Below are 15,706 nucleotides of genomic sequence, written 5' to 3'. Positions count from 1 at the left end.
ATTTACTAAGAAAACTTGCATTAATGCATGATATAAAATTAATAAATTTTTCTTTAAATTGGAATGCAGTTTAAAAGTGACTGAATTTTCTAGTTTCAGCTGCTGCATTTGACAAGGATACAAACTAAAAAGTGGAACTGGTGTCATCTACTCCTTCAGGTTCTTTGACTTATGGTAGTTGGGAGAAAAATTTTGAGTGTGGCATTACATAGATCACATTACGGATGGCTAACATGACTGTGCTCTTCAACCTTGACAACAATGGAAAATTTGGGGGTGGTCGTCATTCTTTCATGTATTTACATGTTTTGATACGTACTTTCAGTTGGGTTCAGTTAATTTACTAGCACAGCTTTTTATTATCTAAACATTGAATTTCTTACATTTTAGCACTATAATTGACAATGAATATTGTGATTTCAATAATGGTACATCAATTTAAATAATGGTACATCACATTTAAATTTTTATCGTACAGTTTTAAAACTGGCATAAATGGCTGTGGACACAAATTTAAGCACATTACCAATTTTTCTTTATGCGTTAAATTATATCTTGTACACAATAAAATAGTATTTTTGAAATCACAGGTAACGTCCAGCCTAAGCAGTGTTAATGTGTCTGAGTTTATGCTGTTAAGGGTTAGAGCAGCATTGTTGCCAGCACTACTGCTAGCTGCCACACAGTCTGTTCTGCAGATATTTATGTAAATCTACTTTTTTTTGCTATGCATACTTGATACATAATTGAAAATATTTTTATAGGAATTCTGGTGTTCTAGAAATTTTCATGCTTAATTTTTTTGTTAAACTTTAGACAGTAAGATGTACTATTCACTACCATATATAATTAGCAGGCCTTTTTAAAAGAGAGCTAATAGGTAAGGAGCTAATTTTTGAGCACATGAGACTTTAGGAAAAGTCCATCTAGTAGCCACCCTTTGCTGCTTTTTATTCATTCTTAAAGGATGGATTTTTTTTTTTTGTTACTCTTGGTTTTGATGTGCTATTTTTATCTTTGAGATTCTCAGTGGCCAACCTGTTTATCTTCTACAACCAAGCATGTTCCCATTAAGTCTTCCTCACCTCTCATGGATTTTACAACAGCTAAAGTAATGGTACCAGTTCCATTTTGCCTCCAGTTCAGTTGATTATCTTTTTTTCTCTATTTATTTTTCATTTTATAATTGGTATCTGGAATAATCAGCAGCTCTTTTCTCATTTATTTTCTCATATTTTTATTCCAGGATTTGCCTCTGAAGCAGGGAGTGTCTGCATTAAAAATGACCTGTAGTTCTCTGCTTCATAGGTTAGAAACTTATTTTAATATTTTGTGGCTAAGCACAGTCCCACTTTTCAAATTCTATAATGAATTATTTAATTGGCATTGAATGTGGACCACAAACATATATTTCACATTGGGGTTTTCTGTATTTAATGATTAAAATTCAACAGAACATTCAGCTGAGGCAATAAAAGCTTTATTCTGGCTTTACAGCTTAAAACACTAAATTAGATTTTTAAAAATTTAACAATTACAACAAAAGTAAAAATGCTATTTGGGCATTTTTTAAAAAATTGTATTTCTTAGGCTTTGTATTGCTTAAAGCATTTATATTCTAAAACTTAACCAAATTCCAATTATTCGTTTGGGGAAAACAATCACTTCACAAATCACATTTTCATTGGGACTGCTAGCCAGCATAGGTGAAAACATGTATAGTGTATTTACTCTTGGATTGTACACTGCAGATGCTTCTTCAGCTCCCTCCTCTTCCTCCATGGGCGGTGCTTGCAGCTCCTTTACCACCTCTTCCAGCCCTACCATTTATTCTACCTCAGTCACCGACAGCAAGGCTATGCAAGTGGAGAGCTGCTCCTCAGCCGTGGGGGTAAGTAACAGAGGGGTAAGTGAAAAGCAGTTAACCGGTAACACAGTTCAGCAGCATCCATCAACCCCGAAGAGGCACACAGTGTTGTACATCTCACCACCACCTGAGGACTTGCTGGATAACAGTCGGATGTCCTGCCAGGATGAGGGGTGTGGATTGGAATCTGAGCAGAGCTGCAGTATGTGGATGGAGGATTCCCCCTCCAACTTCAGTAACATGAGCACCAGTTCCTACAATGATAACACTGAGGTACCTCGTAAATCACGAAAACGAAATCCAAAGCAGAGGCCGGGGGTCAAACGACGAGATTGTGAAGAATCTAATATGGATATATTTGATGCCGACAGTGCCAAAGCACCTCACTATGTGCTTTCTCAGCTTACCACGGACAACAAAGGCAACTCAAAAGCTGGAAATGGGTTGGTATCCACATTTTTTAAAGTTCTATCAACATTATGCAAAACAACAGTAAATCATTCCCAAATTTTCTTAATTCTCAGTTCAAATTTGCATATAAAGCAAAAAATGCTAATTTTATCCTTGAAGTACATGAAATTTTCAACTTAAAATAAATTTTACTAGAAAAAAATAATTTGAAAATAGCTGTAGATTATAGCAAAGGAATTTTGTTCTGGGTTATGTTTAGGGGTAGTAGAAAAGATAATCTGTTTTGAAATAACTTAAACTCCAAATGGCTTATTTTAAAAGAAGTGCGCAGCAGTGTGATGATGCTAGCTAAAACACTTCAATGTTCTCCAGGAGCTAATTGTTCTTCTAGCAGTTTATTTCATATGGTCCATTCCATTATATTTTTCAAAGAATTTTATGTTTTATTTTTGTTTTTCATCTTTACTTGATGAAAACAAGAAAAAAACAAAGATGACTTAATTCTCATGTAGGTGCCTCTGTTTGAATCTTTTTTTTCCTTTGATACATTTTTCTAGTTCAGGACTTTTTAAAAAAATTGTCCCTCTGCCCCCTGGATTCTGTTTCTTTCTTGAAGGATGATAAAACAGGATCATGGGTACATATTTGAGCTTTCTCTTCCATCAGTGCCTTTGGTGCACTGCTCACCAAATATATTTAAATGGTTATATTACAGAATATTCCATGGTATAATACAAATTAGCATGATTTACTTTAGGATTCCTTTAGTGGTTTTAATTGTAATATTTAGTTGCTAGACTTAAATTTTCTACAGTATATTCAGTAAAATTTAACTCACTAGTTTTTAAGGAGGCAGACTATGATTCCTTAGGTGACCCAAGATCACTTGGATCCATGCTTGCCGCAAAAAAATAAAAAAGCCTGAAATGTTAGATTGGCGTACTCTGTGATGACATCTTTGATCTGTTACATTAAAAATCCAACTCAGTATTATATTTGTTGTAGTAAATATTAAACATGTCCGCAAATAATTCCCTGTGTGCATTATAAATTCGTAAGTCATTTAAGCAAGAATTAGTTAAGTCTATACTCAACATGTTTGAAAACCCATAATAAAACTCATTTCCTTATAGTTAACCTGAAAATTAATTTGAAAAAAATTAACATACTTTTTTCCTTTATTCTTTTATTTAAAACTTCTTTAGAATGCTATACTTAAATAATTTAAATGATTTACAGTTTCAAAAAGTCTAGATTAGGCAATTTCCAAAAGCAAACAAGATATATGGCCATTGCTAGTATGCCACATTTTAATAGTCCAGAACTTGAAAAAGGAGTATTTACTCAACTATAAAATGTAGGTTAAGGCTCTGAAACATGATGAACACACCGAGTCATGTGAGGAAGTGTGACTGACGGTACAGATCTGAAAGTTGTGTGGATGCCAGGAAATGCATGTGTGCTTATTTGGGCTGCAGTGGAAAAGGTCTTTATAAATTTTCAGAGAAAGGTATTTTCCTGTTTGTACTGAAATAATTATTAAAATTACCAGTTAAGAACAGTAAAGTTTGGACTTGGGGATGGCCAGCATCAAACAGTGATTTACTGTTGCTGGTTGAAGAGATTTCCTGACCTGCTTTTTTCTGCTTCTGCTTTTGTATGATAGATATATCTTAGAAATGATTTGAGGTTACCAGGGAAAGTATAGTGACATTGGTCAAGACAAACCTTTTATGAAATAATTCATGAAGCAGAAACTCCATCAAGCAGCAGAAGAAATGCCCATCTTCTTAGGTAATGGAAAATTATTTGACAATAGTATGTGGAAATGATGAAGAAGTTTAAAATTTGAATTTATAAGAAATATATTGAGGAAAGGACGAAACCAAATGTAAAATACATGGACAACCATTCTTAATCTGTAGTTGGAGCTAATTGCCTATTTTTCCAATGATGAGAAAGATGTTAGAAACATGAAACTTTGAAATGCTTTGAGAGATAAGTAATATAGTCTTCAATATGAGGTGACAACAATTTGCAGTTTATATAATGCTAAATATTTATTAAATGAACTTTCAAGTGTGCTGCATATAGAAGTTTATTTATCTTCATGATGCTGGAAGTCTTGATAACTGATGGACAGAAAGACAATTACTTTTACAACTAAAAAATTAGAGCTTATTAAGGAAACATCTGTTTTCAAAAAGTTGCTTATTTGTAAATATTGCTGACTGTATCAGTCTTAAATTCTTCAACTACTGTCCTGAGAATCAACAGCACAGTTTCATCTAAAGTTCTAGAAGTCTAGATATATCATGTGCATCTGAAAGTCATTTAAGTTCTTTTTGTAGTGAAAATTATTTTTATAACTTAGGCAACCTGTAGGAATATCTAGCACAGAAGAACCTGAATGTCATTCTAAGACTTTTACGTAGAACATGACACATGACATTGTCTGTGGTAATTGTCATTTAGATGTCACCTGCCTTTGATGTCTAGCCCTGCAAAAATCAATCAACTAATCCCCCATGTATGAATTGCTGCTTGCTTCCTTTTTCTCTTTTACCTTAACAATTTACAAATTGAATTGCTACTCTTCTAAGAATTAGTTGATCTTTTTATTGTTTTACGTGTCTGTAGATACAAATATACATGTTTTCCATTTTTTTCATTTAAACCTAGAGAACAAAGAGAATTTTAGAATATAATTTCAGGGCCAGGCATTGTAAGTGGTAAATTTGTGAAAACCCAAGCAAAAGGGAGGCTAAGGTAGTGGGGTTTTGAGAGGGAGACCAGCCTGACCTGTAGTGAGTTCAAGACCAGTTTGGGCTGTGTAGTAAGAGCTCTCTCTCAAAAAAGGAAGGAAGGAAGGAAAGCAGAAGCATTTTCAGTATTTTAGAATTTTTTATTACTTCCTTGTGATTTTTTTGTGTGTATTTAAATCTTTATTTTTTTAGCACATACATATTAATTCATTCAACAAATATAAATACTTATTTTATAGGAATCATTGTTATTTACTTTCAGAATACTAGCTTGAGTGGTATAAATATAAAAAGCACAGCTGACAAAATTATCATTCAAATTTTCTTAGTATTTCAGTCTAAAATTTATCATTTTTTTATGACTAGTACATATGAACTATAAATATTTGAAAATACAAGAAAGTACTTCAGTCACTCATGTAAACTGCTATTATTATGCTATAATTTCTTTTAGTTCTTGTGTGTGTATATATATCTATATATCTATATATCTATATTTATCTATATATACTTAAAATATGTGGGACATATTTTTTCATAGTTTCACAATACCTTTCCCCCACTTTGGTAATAAGATGAATACAAACAGATTATTATAGAATCTTGTGTTTAAGACATTGTACACTCTTCAAACATTTGAATTCACTCAGAACTCCAAAACAAACAAACAAACAAACAGATTTCTTGCCCCCATTGTTCTGGCTTCAGCCTGGTACTTTTATTCATAGATTCATTCCTCTAGGGCCTTTAAAATGACTTACACATACAGGTAATCTTTGACTTAGTTGTGTCAGATTTTTGTGAATGGCATTTCTTGTCCAGTTAAGGTCTGGTCTTGCCCATCTCTTTATTATAGAAGCTCCTTTTTCTCTTTGCTTTCCTTGTCCATTTCGTCTTCCTGTTTGCCTTCATCAGCAAACATCCTATGTGAACTTTCCCTTGCTACTGAATTCTTTATCAGTGCTATCCTTTCCCCCACACCTCTGCCCCTTTCATAGGTAGTTTATTTATTGAATGACTTGCCAGGTTTAAAGCTGTTCTTTGTTTTTAAAATCATATTATTCTTCTGGGAACCCAGTTACTTTATTGTGAGTGAAAAGAACAACAGGCCCTGACTTTTCAAGAACATACATGGATGATTTTAAATCTACTTCATGTTTCTTGGAGGGGGTGGGAGGTGTTGTGTGTGTGTATGATTTTATTCTGCTTATTTCTATCAGGTATTTGCATTGCATTCGCTACTTCATTAGAAGCCCTAATCACAAATTTGGGTATTATATTATAAACAAAAATATGCTTAAAACAGTCTTAGAACCAGGCATGTGCCTGAGGTAGGTGGGGCAGCAGATCTTCAATTATTGAGCAGCTTGAAGACAGCCTGGGATATATGAGATCCTGTCTCAAAAACCTACAAAACAAAGCTTCCACAATTAAAAAAAAAAAGTAAAATTACGTTTGCTATAGATAGAGCTCAGATAAGATTTTTTATTGAACTTTTACCATTTAACCAGTCACAGATAAAAATAATCTGAAAAATCACACTTATTAAAGTAAACCTCATTCCCAATAAAAATTGGATCACTGATTTTTTTTATTATAAATTTCTCATTTTGATTTACTGAGAAAGAGATTCAAAAGGATATTTCTGATTAATGATTGACATATACCTCCATTGTCAATCTTTTAGGCCTTCTGTATATTGGTTTAGTAGTTCTTACCATTCCCTTTTTTTCTTTTGCTTTGCAAATCTGATTTAAAAAGTAATCATAATCTTTAGTTTTATATAAGACTCATGTGTGATTTTTACATTTTCATTTTAACTGAATTGTAGCGTGAAAACAAATTATTGCATTGTTTTCCTTCTACCACCCAACGGTTTTTTTCTTTTCCCTTTCCAGCTTTCTTTTTCATGGCATTTAGTTACACTTGGCTCAAAAATATTTTAAAGATACTTTGGTTATATAGGATGTTCCTTCCTTTAGAGTGTATTCTATTTTATCAATAATCTAAACAGTTATTTTCTATGTTATCGCCCGTCTGTTTCTTCCTTTAAGTAGCTTTTGCAGAAAACGGTTTCTGATATTTTCTTCCCATGTTGTGCTTTGGTTTCTCAGAACATTGGACAACCAAAAGGGAGCTGGAGTAAAGAAGAGCCCTATGTTGTGTGGACAGTATCCTGTTAAAAGTGAGGGGAAGGAGCTGAAGATAGTTGTACAGCCTGAAACCCAGCACCGAGCTCGGTACCTGACAGAGGGCAGCCGAGGCTCAGTAAAAGATAGAACACAGCAAGGCTTTCCAACGGTGAAGGTACTCATTTTATTTTGTAATGTCTGAATACTGAGATACTTTGTGGGTAAAAGTTTATTCCCAGAACCCGAAGAGAACTGGCTCTACTTAGTTGTCCTGACCTCCCCACACCCATGCCACAGCACAAACATGCCCACATACGTGCTCCCCACACACAATCATCAAATAAATGAATAAATGTAAAAATAATACATATGTATGTGATGAATTTCCTTCAGTTTTATTATTTTAACATCAAAAAAAGCTTCCTGGAATAGAAAGATAGAATTATTAGTTAGCTCAGTAAAATAGAAAACAAATGTCTAATTGGGTCATAAGCCAAATAGCATTTAAATAATATTTGAATTGTTGTTTGTTTAGCTGGTTGGTTTTGGTTTTTTAATGTTTTACTATAACTCAGGAACTCAATAAATATAGTCCAGGTCAGCCTTGAATTCATGGCAAGCCCTCTGCCCCAGTCTCCTGAGTGCTTGAATTATAGGTATGAGCCAACATGCCTGGTTAAATTTTAGTTAGAAAGATGAGAATTTATTCTGAAAAGAAAAAAATATCTGCAGTTCATCATTTATTTTCTTTGTTTGTTTGGTAGTAATAGTAGATTCATCTGAAAATATTTAAGAAGAAATTTTAAAGTGAATGCAAAGAAACATAGCAGAAATTACTAAGAACTTAGCCAGACTTGTAGCATATACATTCATTCTTTCATTCTTTTACTCATTCATTCATTCATCCATTCATTTATTTTTGTGTATGAGTGTTCTGTCCATATATACAAATGCATGCCAGAAGAGGGCATCAGATCCTGTTATAGATGGCTGTGAGCCACCATGTGGGTGCTGGAAATTGAACTCAGGACCTCTGGAAGAGTAGCAGAACAGTTTTTTAACTTTTTCCCCTCTGGGGGCTCGCACCCAGCTCCCAAATAAGTACACGGAGACTTATTCTTACTTGTGAATGCCTGATCTTAGCTTAGCTTGTTTCTAGCCAGCTTTTCTTAAATTATCCCATCTACCTTTTGCCTCTGGGCTTTTACCTTTCTCAATTCTACATACCTCTCTCTTCTTACTCTGTTACTGACTGTGTTAGTGGGTGATTGGCCTCTGGGATTCTCTTCTTCTTCTTTTCTTATTCTTCCCTCCTCTCTTCTATTTTATTCATTCTCTCTGCCTGGCAGCCCTGCCTATTCCTCTCCTGCCTAGTGATTGGCCATTCAGCTATTAAACAAATCAGGTGTTTTAAACAGGCATACAGCTTCACAGTGTTAAACAAATGCAATATAAAAAATGCAATATATCTTTGCATCATTAAACAAATATTCCACAGCATAAACAAATGTAATACAGCTTTAACTAATATTCTACAACACTTAACCTCTGAGTCATTTCTTCAGCCCCTAGTAGCACATGCTTTTAATTTCCAACATTTAAGAGGCAGAGACAGGGACTGGAGAGATGGCTCAGTGGTTAAGAGCACTGACTGTTTTTCTAGAGGACCAGGGTTCAGTTCCCAGCACCCACATGGCAGCTCACAGATGTCTGTAACTCAGTTCCAGAGGCCCCAACATCTTCACACAGACATACACACAGACAAGACATCAATGCACATAAAAAAATTATATATAGGGCCGGGCGGTGGTGGCGCACGCCTTTAATCCCAGCACTCGGGAGGCAGAGGCAGGCGGATCTCTGTGAGTTCGAGACCAGCCTGGTCTACAGAGCTAGTTCCAGGACAGGCTCCAAAGCCGCAGAGAAACCCTGTCTCAAAAAACCAAAAAAAAAAAAAAAATTATATATATATATGAGGCAGAGAAAGGCAGAGCTCCATGAATTGGAGGTCAGCATGGTCTCCTTAGAGAGTTCCAAGCCAGCCAGGAGTACCAGTCTCAAAATGTAAGAACTTGGAAAATAAGAGTTTCAAAGATATCAGAATTACCTTTTAAGAACTTTGACTTGTAGTAAAATTTTACTACTTGGTGTATTTATTATAAAGAAAGTTATCATTGAAAATATGGACTGTCATTCATTTCACACTTGAATGAAATGATTGAAGCTCAGGATTGGGAAACTTGTCTATGATCATTTATTTACATCAGTGTTACTGCTCTGATCCATCTGCACCCAGTCCCTCAAGTCCAGGACACATAACAGGCAAGAGAGAAATTCAAGTTTTGCTTTGTGTGTGTCTAGCTGGATAGTTTAGTAGTTTTGTCAGTCTTCTTAATCTGATTATCTGTCTTTAAGTTCTGCTTGGTTTAAGTACTTACACAGTTAAATGCATTAGTATTAGATTAATTGCCTCACTATGATAGGAATGAATGACTGCCCTGAGCAGTTCATTTACTCACTCAACAGACACTCAAAAAACAAACAAACAAACAAACAAACAAAAAACCCAATTTTTTTTACGTTTTCTGTTCTCTGCTAAAATATTACATAATCAATCTGTAAAGGGAGGCCAGAATGGATACATGTTTCTTTATTTCTTTAATTATTTTTATGATGATGATCATCTACTGCAAAGAGATGCAAATATAATGGGATAGAAAGATGTGGCATTTTTGTAGTTTTTTCTTGCATTTTTTAAAATCAACAGCTTCAGTGTCTTTTACTATAAAACATGATATTCTATATATGAACTAGCATTTTTTTTATGAGAGTTTTGCTAGAGACTTACAGTGATCATGTATCTGACCATAGATGTTCTGGCCCAGGATTTCATGAAACAGTCTTTAGAAGTGAACTTCATTTTTCTGTCATTTCAAATACTTTTCTTCTTAAACTGCTTCCGTAGTAATAATTTATCGTATATATTCTCATTTGATGATGAAGACGTTTCTGCTACGTGGTGGTAGCATATCCCAAGTAATCTAATCTGTATATTGCAATTGTGTATCTATTCCCATCTGCTTATATAAATAGATTTTGTGATAGTTTAGCTTAGACATTCAAAGTAATTTAAAATGTAGTTATTGTAGAACTAGTACAGTATTTTTCTTTATTTTGGTTGTGAGCCTGGCCTTTGATGGTTGAGCCACCTCTCCAGCTCCCCCTGCATACTTTATTTTTTTGAGACAGGACTCTCTATAGTTCTCATTATCATGGAATTCACAGAGATCCACCTATCTGTACTGTGCCACCAGGCCTGACTGCAATTTTTCTTTATAAGAAAATGTTTGAGCTGGATTGTGGGTAGAGTACTGACTAGCATTTGTGAGCATCTGGGTTTAGTCTTCAACACACCAAAAACAAAAAGGAAGGAAAAGAAGAGTTTACATATTTTCTTTTATGTTTAAAACTAGATGAAGTTCAGTTTTAAATATAGGATTTGATTTTAGTTTTTGAGACAGGGTTTCTCTGTGTAGTTGTGGCTGTCCTGGAACTCACTCTGTAGACCAGGCTGCCTGGAACTCAGAGATCCGCCTGCCTCTGCCTCCCAAGTGCTGGGATTAAAGGCATGCGCCACCACTGCCTGGCCAGGATTTGATTTTGAATGTTGAGTTTATAATGAGTTTATTTAAAATGCTACCTAGTGCTTATGCTACATATTTTCTGGTTCCAGCTGGAAGGTCATAATGAACCGGTAGTGTTGCAGGTGTTTGTGGGCAATGATTCTGGTCGAGTGAAACCACACGGATTTTACCAAGCCTGTAGGGTAACTGGACGAAATACCACCCCCTGCAAAGAAGTGGACATTGAAGGGACCACTGTTATAGAAGTCGGCCTTGATCCTAGCAACAACATGACACTGGCGTAAGAACTTAATAAAATCTCTCTCTTTCTCTCTCTCTCTACTTCTCCCTTGCCCTCCTCCCTTTTCCCCTCCCTCTTTTTTTCCCTCCCCCTTTCCCCCCCTCCCCTTTCCTTTTTCCTCTTTTTAGGGGCAAGGTTGGGCAAGGTTGCAGTATATCATTTTGACTGGCTTGGAACTCACAGAGATCTGCCACCTGGGTGCTAGGTTAAAGGTGTGTGCCACTATGCCTGGCAAATTTTTATTTTATTTTTTTATCTGTTTTTTTTGTTCGTTTGTTTTTTGTTTTAGTTTTGGTTTTATTCTTTTTGGAGACAGGATCTCTCTACATAGCCCTGGCTGTACTGTGGAACTACTGTATAGACCAGGCTGGGCCTGTCTCTGCCTTCCAAGTCCTTAGATTAACGTTGTGCACCACCACACCTGGCTGATGGGAAATTTTAAAAATGGATCTACTTTATTTATGTGTGTGTATTCCTTTGTGAGTTTATGTGAATTATGTGTGTGCAGTTGCCTACAGAGGATATTGAATCTCCTGGAATTAGAGTGACAGGCAGTTACGAGCCAACCTGCATGACTGCTAGAAACCAAACCCAAGTCCTCTGCAAGATTAGCAAGTGCTCTTAACCTCTGAGCCATTTCTCTAGTTCCTACGATACTTTTTATTATTTATTATACTTTTATGATACTCGGGAAAATATTTATCGTTCTAGAGAATAGAAGATTTTGAGGCTCTCTCTCTCTTTCTGTCTCTCTCTCTCTGTGTCTCTCTCTGTCTCTGTCTGTCTTTTGTTTTTCAAGACAGGGTTTCTCTGTATACCCCTGGCTGTACTGGAACTAGCTCTGTAGACCAGGCTGGCTTCTAACTCAGATCCATCTGCCTCTGCTTCCTGAGTGCTAGGTAAGTATGGGTCACCATGTTTAGCTGATTTTGATGATCTTACTAAAATGTTTTAAATAGAACAAACTCTTCTTTTAAAGAGGTTCCTAGAGGGCTATAGCAGTGGTTTCGCCGTTAAAGGCTAGGCTCACAACCAAAAAGACAAAAAGGGTTCCTCTAGAATGGTGACGGACTAAATTATACCCCTTTTTTCTTTCCTAAAAATTCTCAAAGCAGGGAAATGAAGGCTCAGGAGAATGCTGGCTTTTTAGAAGATGAGATCAAGACTTAACTATTGACATTTTCAATATTAATACTGAGAATAAAAGTTACATAGCCAGGGGCCTGGGGAATGTATCTTGATTGGCCCTTCGTTGGATCCCCAGCACAATGTGACGTAGGTGTTGATGCCACACGCCTGTAACACAAGCACTCAGAGGTGGAGTCAAGAGAGCCAGAAGTTCATGGTCACACTTGACTACATAATGAAATTGGGACCCTGTTTCCAAAAGAAAACAGAGAAGAAATATTTTTTAAAACCCTAAAATAACCCTTCCAGAGGTGGTTCAGAGAGGACATCCTAGGGCCTGTATGGTAGAATGAGGTACTTAGTCACAAAAAGTTGTCTTCTGACCTCCACACGTACCTTGGCATGCCTGCCCCCAACAAGAATGAACAAATGAATGTTCTAAAAATTGTATGAATACCTTAAATTTTATTGTGTGAATTTTTTTGGGGGGGGTTGTTTGTTTGTGTTTTGTGTTTGGTTTTGTATAGTCCTTGCTGTCCTGGAGTTCTCTATATAGACAATGTTTATCTTTCCAGGTTTTTGTTCAGTTTTGTTTTTGACAAAATTGAGATAATACTATGTCCATTATTTTGTAATCTGCTTTTCAGTTAATTTAGGAATATTTTGCAGTTTTTAAAAATGCTACCAGTTTTTAATGCCTATATAATCTTCCACTGCAGAGGCTGGTTACTAATTTTTTTCCCCCTGAGATAGGGTTTCTCTGTGTAGCTTTGGAGCCTGTCCTGACACTAACTCTGTGAACCAGGTTGTCCTTGAACTCACAAAGATCCACCTGACTCTCTCTTCCCGACTGCTGGGATTAAAGGCGTGTGCCTGGCAATTTTTTTTTTAAATAAAGCATAACCCATTCTGGTTTTTAAAAACATTTTACTTTAGGTGTATGAAGTTTTGCCTGTATGTCTATGCACCAACCACTTGCATGCCTGATGCCCACAGAGGGCATCACATCCTCTGAGACTTTAGTAACAGACAGTTTTGAGCCTTCATGTAGGCGTTAGGAACTGAGGCATTGTCCTCTGTTCTAGTTAGATAGAGCTAGTGTTCTTAATTGCTGAGCCATCTCTCCACTCCCTCATTCTGTTTTAATATCTGAGTTAGCTACAAAAACAAAGTCCATTTTCCTTTCTAAAAGAAACAGAATAGGGGCTGGAGAGATAGTTCACCAGTTAAGAGCACTTATGGCTTGTTTAGAGGATTAGGGTTTCAGTTCCCAGTACCCACATGGCTGCTTAGAAGCTGACTTTATTTAACTCCAGTTCCAAGAGATCTGATGCCCTCCTAGCTCCAAGGATACCAAGCACACACATGGTACACAGATACACTGACAAACAAATGCATACAATAAATAAATAAGACAGTATATAATATGCATACACACATATATGTTTTTTTTTAAGGCAGAGCCTCACTGTATAGCCTGAGTTTCCTGGAACTTGCTATGTTGACAAGACTGGCCTCAAACTCAGAGAGGTCTGCCTGCCTCTACCTCCCGAGTACCCACAAAAATACATAAGTCTTTTGAAGGCCATTACTTATGTTCATATTTAAGGAATAATTTTGTTTCTTTACTATTTTTTTATTTTAAATAGAAGACTGATGAGAGTAAGAGCTTTAGTATTTAAAATTTATTCTTTGGGGGCCTTTTGACTATTACATATTCAAAGAATTAAAAGAATCAGCCTTTTAAATAAAGAAACTTATTTTAAAATTTCTTTAAAATTGTTGTACTATTGTTGGGCAGTGGTGGCACTGACTTTAATCCCAGCACTGAGGAGTGAGAGGCAGGTAGATCTCTGTGAGTTTCGGACCAGCCTGATCTACAACCATCTCAAAAAAAAAAAATCTCAAAAACAACAACAAAACGTTGTACTATTTAGACAATAACAGTGTCATTTGGTCCATTTTTTTCTGTTTTTAGGGTGGACTGCGTAGGAATATTGAAGCTGAGGAATGCCGATGTTGAAGCCAGAATAGGAATTGCTGGTTCCAAGAAAAAGAGCACTCGAGCCAGATTGGTTTTTCGAGTCAATATCACAAGGAAAGACGGCTCCACTCTGACATTGCAGACACCCTCTTCCCCAATTTTGTGTAGTAAGTAAGGAAATATGGAGATGCTAGATATATGAAGAGTTCTTAAGCTCAATTTTTCAGGTATCTGTAAAATTTAATGTTTATACTTTAGCTCATGAACATGTTAAACTTGAAACACTTTAAAGCTGTAGTCAAGAGAACACAGTGGTGCTGGATGGATGGTGGTGGTGCATGCCTTTAATCCCAGCATTTTGGGAGGCAGAGACAGGCAGAACTCTGTGAATTTGAGGCCATCCTGTTCTACAGAATGAGTTGCAGGACAGGACAGGCTCCAAAGCTACTGAGAAACTCTGTCTTGGGAAAAAAAAAGTTGTTAGCTGGATTGGTGGCACAGACTGTAATCCTAGTTAACTAAGGGTAGAAGCAAGAAGATGGCCAGAGTATAGTTCAGTCTGTTCTGAAAGACAAGATATGTTTCAGACTCTAAGTCATTCTTAGCTCTCACCTTAGTAGTGAGGTTAAGGACAGCCTGAGCTACCAGAAATCCATCTCAGAACTTAAAAGTATTAAAATACATTAGAAAGATACATAACCATTTATAGGACCCTATTATCATCATATGCTGATATTGTAAAGGGCTGAAGAGAGGATGGTTGTTCTTCTAGAGGACTTATATTTGATTCCTAGCAGTTACAGGGTAGCGCAGAGTCTCAGGGATCTGATGCCCCATTCCCCCTCCATGGGCAGTGCATGCATGTGGTGCACAGACATACATGCAGGCAAAACACATAAAATTATGTTAAATTAAAAAAAATTAAGTAATTTGAGGGCTTCTAAGATGGCTCAGCAGGTAAAAGCACTTGTTACCAAGCCTGATATTATGAGTTGGGTCCCTGGAACCAATATGGTGGAGAGGACTGACTCCCATAAGTTGTGGTACACAATAAATAAATTTTAATGTAATTTAAAAAATATTTTACAGCCGGGCGATGGTGGCGCACGCCTTTAATCCCAGCACTCGGGAGCCAGAGGCAGGCGGATCTCTGTGAGTTCGAGACCAGCCTGGTCTACAGAGCTAGTTCCAGTACAGGCTCCAAAGCCACAGAGAAACCCTGTCTCGAAAAACCAAAAAAAAAAAAAAATTTTACATAATTTGAGCCAGTGATCGTGTCACTTAAGTGTCCTGGATTAGTTTCCCAGCAGTGTCCCCCCAAATAAGTTATTTAAATAGGATGCCAGAAGGCATTTGCCATGAGCTTTTAGAACATTAAGGCGAAACAAGCATTATTTGTAGTATGTGTTTAGGTGTGTGTGCTCCACGGTGCACATGCAAGGTCAAAGACTGCTTATAGTAATGGGTTCTTTGTTTCTGCTGTATGGATTCTGGG

The 15,706-nt window shown here is 36.3% G+C and overlaps 1 protein-coding gene across 9 annotated transcripts in view; it reads left to right on the top strand.

The window, feature by feature from the left end:
* Window positions 1-15,706, top strand: part of Nfat5 (nuclear factor of activated T cells 5) — an 81,704-nt gene that overhangs the window by 42,030 nt on the left and 23,968 nt on the right. For 4 of the 9 annotated variants that reach the window (XM_075977083.1, XM_075977082.1, XM_075977081.1 and 1 more), the window contains 4 exons: window positions 1,752-2,310; window positions 7,158-7,350; window positions 10,909-11,099; window positions 14,206-14,378. In XM_075977083.1, coding sequence (XP_075833198.1) covers window positions 1,752-2,310; window positions 7,158-7,350; window positions 10,909-11,099; window positions 14,206-14,378 — 1,116 coding nt within the window. Of the gene's footprint in view, window positions 1-1,246; window positions 1,309-1,751; window positions 2,311-7,157; window positions 7,351-10,908; window positions 11,100-14,205; window positions 14,379-15,706 lie in introns of those variants that run through there. The other 5 variants (XM_075977088.1, XM_075977085.1, XM_075977084.1 and 2 more) reach the window with 4 other exon arrangements.

This window comes from Microtus pennsylvanicus, chromosome 6, assembly GCF_037038515.1.
Source record: "Microtus pennsylvanicus isolate mMicPen1 chromosome 6, mMicPen1.hap1, whole genome shotgun sequence".
NCBI classification, from domain to species: Eukaryota; Metazoa; Chordata; class Mammalia; order Rodentia; family Cricetidae; genus Microtus; species Microtus pennsylvanicus.
Note: the sequence above shows the minus strand (reverse complement) of the source record. Positions and strands in the feature narration are given on the sequence as shown.